The 6,906-nt window shown below is 49.6% G+C and overlaps 1 protein-coding gene across 3 annotated transcripts; it reads right to left on the reverse strand.

The window, feature by feature from the left end:
• Positions 1-648: 648 nt before the first annotated feature.
• Positions 649-5,697, reverse strand: ANKRD9 (ankyrin repeat domain 9). 3 transcript variants are annotated; one of them, XM_043548848.1, is made up of 2 exons: positions 5,577-5,697; positions 649-1,891 (listed from the first exon to the last, which is right to left on the reverse strand). In XM_043548848.1, the coding sequence occupies exon 2, from the start codon at positions 1,803-1,805 to the stop codon at positions 918-920; it is 888 nt and encodes a 295-aa protein (XP_043404783.1). In that variant the 5' UTR covers positions 1,806-1,891; positions 5,577-5,697; the 3' UTR covers positions 649-917. The 3 variants fall into 3 exon arrangements, with proteins under 3 accessions (XP_043404783.1, XP_037756911.1, XP_043404782.1); XM_037900983.2 differs by lacking the exon at positions 5,577-5,697 and adding an exon at positions 3,806-4,255 and having other exon boundaries at positions 649-1,885; XM_043548847.1 differs by lacking the exon at positions 5,577-5,697 and adding an exon at positions 3,806-4,255 and having other exon boundaries at positions 649-1,889.
• Between the last annotated feature and the right edge of the window lie 1,209 nt (positions 5,698-6,906).

Below are 6,906 nucleotides of genomic sequence, written 5' to 3' on the forward strand. Positions count from 1 at the left end.
ACAGACATCAGTTTGCACAAAAAAGTCCCTGTGGGTTTGCAGGAGGACAATAGTAAGGAGAATGGCTCTGCCCAGCTCTGCTCCTTCTTTTCCTAGCCACTCCCCAAAGATGATAGCACTTCAAACATATAGTGTTCACGTGAAGGGGCTTCTGTAGGACTGACGGAGGATGAAACCATGATGTATATTACCCCCTTCCTCCCTCTAACCGAAACTTGGCCAAAGAGAGCATGTTTTCTGCTCCTTCCATTCTCTCCACAGTAAAAAGAGGAAATGACAACTAGGCCCCTCTGATTTCACTGAAGGACAAAAGGAACACAGAACATTATGGGAAAATAATCCAGTTTTCATACACATGGCCATTTTTGTTCAGATGTATATTCCTGCCATCCTAATTTAGTTAGATTATTTTAAAAATACCTTGGTTTTTGTATAAGATCAAGAATTTTTCACCTGTTCCTTAATATGTGTGTGTGTGTGTGTGTGTGTATGTATTCTTCCATGACAACTATGATACTTGTAAAAATAAATTATTTTGTTCCAGAATTGTGCCATGGTTAAATGAAAGGTAGGACAAAACCAAAGGGCCTATCTCTACCACTCTCACATGGATGTGTCACTTCAGAACTTAAAATTGCTAGATTTCCATTTCAGTCATATCTGCCACTGGTCTATTTATACCTATTTACAGATATATACACCCATGAATCCTAAGTTACACATACCATAGAATACTTTTATAAAAAGTGGTGTGAAAATTACTCACCACAATGATCTTTAAATAAAAAGATATGTAAAGTGCCAGATACAATCCTTTTAAAAACATGTACTAATTAAAACAAGAGCATTGCCCCACTTCTGCATTAACAGCTCTTTATACTGAAACCACACAAGCTGGAGGTTCTTGGGCACATCCCCTAGCTCTTCAATTTCAAGTCTAAAGGCTTCAGAAACTGTGGCAAAGGCAGATTTTCCAGTGCCTCTGGGAATTGTTCAGGTGAAATGCTCCTGATTAAGACACGCATAGCTGTGATGAACAGAGATGTAGGAGCTAAACCTGCCAGCCACTGGAATCTGTTCTCTCCCAAAAGGTCCTGCCAGTGTTGATGATTGTCCAGCAGTTGCTGTTTCATTGAAAATTGGAGTTCCTGAGGCATGAAGAGGAAAAGGGAGTCCAGCAAGAGGAACTTGGTGCGCATGTTAACCGCAGGGGTCTGAGAAATCTGCTGGAGCAAGATGTCCAAGGGGGTATTCCCAGTGCAATCACGTAAGCAGGGCGATGCCCCATGACCCAGCAATAGAAGCAAACATTCAGGTCTCAACAGTTCACAGGCCACGTGCAAGACAGTTTTGCTGCCTTCCACGCGACTGCATCCCCTGCGGTCCAAGTAGCTGGCTCTCTCTTTCTCTGGAAAGCCTCTGATGGCTTTCAGTATTCTGAAGAGGATGTGGGTGCGGTTGTAGCGAACTGCCATGGCCAGGTGAGGAGCTGATGACTGGCAGCAGCTGAAGTTTTGGCTGGGTATGGCCAGGGCACTCTGAGGAAATTTACTCAGTAGGTACTGAGCGTAAGGTTGGTGGTTGTGCACCAGGGCATAGAGAAGAGCCTCAGAGGGAGAATAGGTGCTCACCTTTCCTCCTTCTTCCCAGTGAAAGGCCTCCATTGTCCTTATGTCCTCCAGAAGCCACACAGGCACCAAGTCCCTCACTGCCTGGTAAAAGGCAAAGGAGGATTTCTTACATTGCTTTTGGGACTGGGAATTGTGGCTGCTGTAGCTGTTCAGCCATTTGACGTTCCAGGGCATCGCTGAGCTTGGGTTTCAGGAGGGGCTTTTCCCCACTTTGTTGTCAAAATGCCTCATTAGGTCCAAGACCTACAGAAACACTTCCCAAAAAAACAAACCAAAAACACAATTTAATGATTGCTAGTCAGTCAGTCACTCCCCCTTCCCCAGTGAACCTGGGGACAGCACAGTAACACACATACCTCTCCCCAGCAAAGCCCTGTTCTTTTTTCCCCGCAACTCTGGTTGTGCTTTTAATCACAGTTAATTTCTAACTTTTATGTGGAGGGCAAGGCTGATTCAGATTGATAGTTCAGTTTGCTGAACTGACCAATCTGGTCCAAACTGAAATGTTCTTTCCCAAGGCCACAGAGGTCTCCTCACAGTCACTGTCCTGTTTAAACAGCCTTGAGGCAATCTTCAAGCTGGTAGGGCATGTGTCAAATGATTCACTTTGGCAACCAAGAGACTAAGATGGTGCCTTTCCTTGTAAACAAGGCTTATGTTTTGCCATCCTGACAAAGGTACTAAGTGGAAAAGAACTGTTCTGGGGTTCCTCTAGCTTTGTACATTTTTGGCTCAGGAGGGCACATATTTTCAATAATATACAAAATGGTAGAGATGCACTAACCCGCCTCGCCTTTGTCTGAATTATAGGCAAACAAAGCAAGGCTAAGATAGGAACTCCAGAGCTGGAAACACAAGCAAACAAATCTAATTTAACAAGAAATTACCAGCTTCAGAGGATTCAAGCTTTTTTCAAATGCAATATGCTGATAAATCTGACTGAGAAATTTCAGCCCATCAGAGGCGAATATAACTTATAATTTTATAAAGTCTCAGTCTTCCTAACTCAACTGTTCCCCATCCCCAAATATCCCCCCATTCACCCCAGTAACCCAGCTCCCTGTGTCCCATCCCCAAATCTCAGCCCTGTAACCCAGCTCCCTGTTCCCCACCCTCCCCAATCTCCCCCTATGCACTCCAGCTCCCTGTGCCCCACCCCCCAATCTCACGCCCATAACCTAGCTCCCTGTCCCCAAATTTCACGCCCGTAACCCGGCTCCCTGTTCCCCACCCCCCAAATCTCCCTATTCACCCCTGTGACCAGCTCCCTGTGCCCTGTCCCCAAATCTCCTCCACTGACCCCCATAACGCAGCTCCCTGTTCCCCATCCTCAAATGTCCCCCCACTCACCCTCGTAACCCAGCTCCCTGTGCCCTGTCCCCAACCCTCCCCCCACTCACCCCCATAACCCAGCTCCCTGTGTCCCATCCCCAAATCTCACCCCCATAACCCAGCTCCCTGTGCCCCATCCCCAAATGTCCCCCCACTCACCCCCATAACCCAGCTCCCTGTGCCCAGTCCCCAACCCTCCCCCCACTCACCCCTGTAACCCAGCTCCCTGTGTCCCATCCCCAAATCTCACCCCCATAACCCAGCTCCCTGTGCCCGGTCCCCAACCCTCCCCCCACTCACCCCTGTAACCCAGCTCCCTGTGCCCCATCCCCAAATTTCACCCCCATAACCCAGCTCCCTGTGCCCCATCCCCAAATGTCCCCCCACTCACCCCCGTGACCCAGCTCCCTGTGCCTGGTCCCCAACCCTCCCCCCACTCACCCCCGTAACCCAGCTCCCTGTTCCCAAATCTCACCCCCCGTTGCCCAGCTCCCTGTGCCCCGTCCCCAACCCTCCCCCCACTCGCCCAGCTTCGATTCTGTCCCACCCCCAAGCTGCCTCTCCCTGTCCCCGCGTCTCCTCTCTCGGCCCCTGTGCCCTCACCCGCCCTCCCAGCCCAGCCCCTTCTCCTGCCCCGTCCCTCCCGCTCCCTCCCCGAGTCTCCATCTTCTCCCTTCAGCCTCCCCGGAATCTCCCCTCCTCGCCTCAGGTCCCTCCTCCCGGGCACCCCGGCCGAGCCCGGCGCTCCCGGCCGGGGAGACCGGCACGGGGCAGGGGGCGGCGCGGCGGCCGGGCGAGCCCAGGCAGCAGGCGCCGGAGGAGAGCCGTGGCTCGGCGCTCACCTCTGGCTGCTCGCGGGGCAGCGGCGCCCAGCCGGGGGCGGGGAGGCTTCTCTCTGCGCCCGCTCTGCGGCTTGGCCGGGCCGCTGCCGAGCCCCGGCTTCCAGGCGCTGCTGCGGCTTCACTGAATGAGCCGGGGGGGGCGCTTCGCGGGAGCCCTCGGCCACGGCGGCCGCTCCCGGGGCCAGCTCCCCGTGGGGCTCGCGCTGCCTCCCGCTTGGCTCGGGCCGCGCCGGGTCCCCGCCGTGTCTGCCTGGCTCTAAGGCGGGAGGGGCGGCAGCTGCGGCAGCCAAACCTCCGCTGCCGCCTCTGGGCTCTTTTATCCCCCCCCACGCCAGCCGGCTGAAGGTCAGTCAGGACCGGGGAACTGTCCAGCTCCCTCTGATTGGTGGCAACCGGGTCTCCCAGCTGCCTATTGGCTGCCCCGGGAGGATGGGGGCCCTGCACCATTGTTTGCGTCAGGGCAGGCAAAGTTCCAAGAAACTTGTCGGGCGGCTTTTTGTACGGCGAGGGGTGGGGAAGCGGGAGGGCTCGTGCCAGGGCCGGGCCGGGTTTCTGTCTAGTCCAGAGAGAGCGCAGCTGAGCTGGGCCAGCAAAATCCCTCCCCCGCCCTCTCCCCTCCTTAACGCTTTCTTGGGAGGTTTGGGACTGGCCAGCGCAAGGGGGCAGGGCAGGGCTGGGTCTCTTTGCAGGGGTGTCTCCCACTCTTCTCGCTCTGACAAAGTCCAGTTTTGCTCTTTAAAGGCAGGTGGGGAGTTAGGGGAAGGAAAGCGCTTATTTACCCGCCCCCCTGTCGGGGCACGAGAAGGTCCCCGAAGGGGGACGGAGGAAATAGCTGATGCTGCCCTTGAGCCAGTTATGTCCTTTAAACTCTGGGCAGGCGCACGTGCTTGGAGTTAAAGTTTTTAATCTTGTCATTGCCTACGGTGACCAGACTTCCCGATATTTGGGGCTTTGTCTTATATAGACAACTATACCCCTTCCAGAAAAAAAAGTGTCCTGATTTTTCACACTTGCTATCTGGTCACCCTATTCTTGCCCAGTCAGTTGCCCTTTGGTTGTGAGTTAGAGTAATTTGTTAGTTACAAATTGAAGAAGTATGGTCTGATGAATACACCCTGGGACTGGGTATCAGGAAGTGTGGCACAGCTGTGTGACCCTAGACTACTTCCTGAGCCCAAGGGTATGTTCACACTGCAATAAAACATCAGTGGCTGGCACATATCAGCTGACTGGGGCTCGAAATCTTTGGGGTGCATGGCTATAAAATCGCACTGTACCCATCTGTGGCTTTAGTGGGAGCCCAGGTGGAACCCCACAAGGGGGGAGGGTCAGAGTGTTGGTGTCTCCAGCCAGTTGTATAAAGGTGTGTGTGTGTGTGTGTGTGTTAGGGAGATAATGGTTACACACCTCTGTAGAACACTTTGAGATGAAAAGTGCTAAGTAGTCAGTATTATAGGTATATAATGCTGACACACTGCCTGTCTCCCAGGACTGTAGTGAGGCTTAATTCATTGATGTTTGTAAAGTGCTTTGAGATTCTGGGATGCCAGGCATTATATGAATGCAGATAATTATTAGGTTTCAGAGTAGCAGCCGTGTTAGTCTGTATTCGCAAAAAGAAAAGGAGTACTTGTGGCACCTTAGAGACTAACAACTTTATTTGAGCATAAGCTTTCGTGAGCTACAGCTAATTACAGATAATTATTAGGTTTACTATATTTGGTTACCAGCGTTATTGTTGCTCTTGTGGAATTCTTTTCCTTCTTTACCATCGAAGGAGGATTATGGGGTGCTTCCTGCTTTCGCTCTGCTCGTTTGACCTCCAGTGTCTCTGTGTTGCAGTCCAGGAGAACTTGATAAGATTCCCCTGTCCCCTTGGAGCCTGTTAATGCCATTCCTTATTTGGCTAGTGGGGTTGCTGATGGCAGATGGGATTTCTCTGTCCTTCTCAGGGTGCCAGAGAGGTCATAGCCTGGGAAGCACTGGTTCTATTCATAACTTTAAAAATTGTTGGCGCTTCCAGCTCTCCCCACATTAAATACACGTATTGTACACTTGAGGGAGTATTGCCAAGTTTGTGATGTAACATCCCATTTCTTCATGGCTTTCAGTTAACTAAACCAGACTGAAATGCAGGGAGAAACAGATAATTGCATTCTGTATTCCCTCCCCCTAAACCATATGAACAACATAAGCTTGCCAAAAACAAGTGCTCCTTTTATTGTCCATATTCTATGCAGCTAGGAGAGCAACATTTAAATCATAACTCATTTGATTTTGGTGGTGCCTCTCTGCCCATAGTATGTTAATCCCAAGATGTATGTGAGGTGCACAGTATGCTAACAACACTGTAATAAACACTGTAATATATAATAAAATGGGAGCTAGAGAGGCATCTCAGGAGGCACAGAGTATCCTTTGTCACTTGTATTCAGTTTCGTGTATATACACTTCCTGCTAATTACACTGCACTGACATTTCAATTCAATCCTATTAATTCAGTCACTGGTTAATTTGAACAAAAGCTCAGGATCAAAATGATAACTATTTTAAAATAGCTAAACCTACATCCTTTATTTTGAGCAATTTTGAAATTAAATATATTATGAGCTGGCTAATGTAAATCTGTATCACTTCCCTCTGCTAGATGGAATCAGAACTGATCAACTGGGTCTCATAGGCCCTATATTACAATCAGGCAAACTGCCTCTGCTTTTGAAGCAGAACTATCAGAGTTCTATCTTTGTTGTTGCCACAATGTTGTAAGTGGCTCTGTTGTACCAATAAAATAAAAACCAGCAGGATCTTATTAAAGGGAAAAAGGCAAAATACCACATTTATCGTGAATACAGAAAGAATCATAGTAAGCAGTTAGTTACAGCTATAACATTCCATTCAATCTCATATTTATTCACACATTCATTCACACACACACACACACACACAGGTTCTGCAAAGTTGTTATCATAGTAAGCAGTTAGTTATAGCTATAACATTGCATTCAATCTCATATTTATTCACACACACACACACACACACACACACACACACATAGGTTCTGCAAAGTTGTTATCATAGTTACCAGCCTTAGAGTTGCTCAT

This window comes from Chelonia mydas, chromosome 6 (genome assembly GCF_015237465.2).
Source record: "Chelonia mydas isolate rCheMyd1 chromosome 6, rCheMyd1.pri.v2, whole genome shotgun sequence".
Taxonomy (NCBI): Eukaryota; Metazoa; Chordata; order Testudines; family Cheloniidae; genus Chelonia; species Chelonia mydas.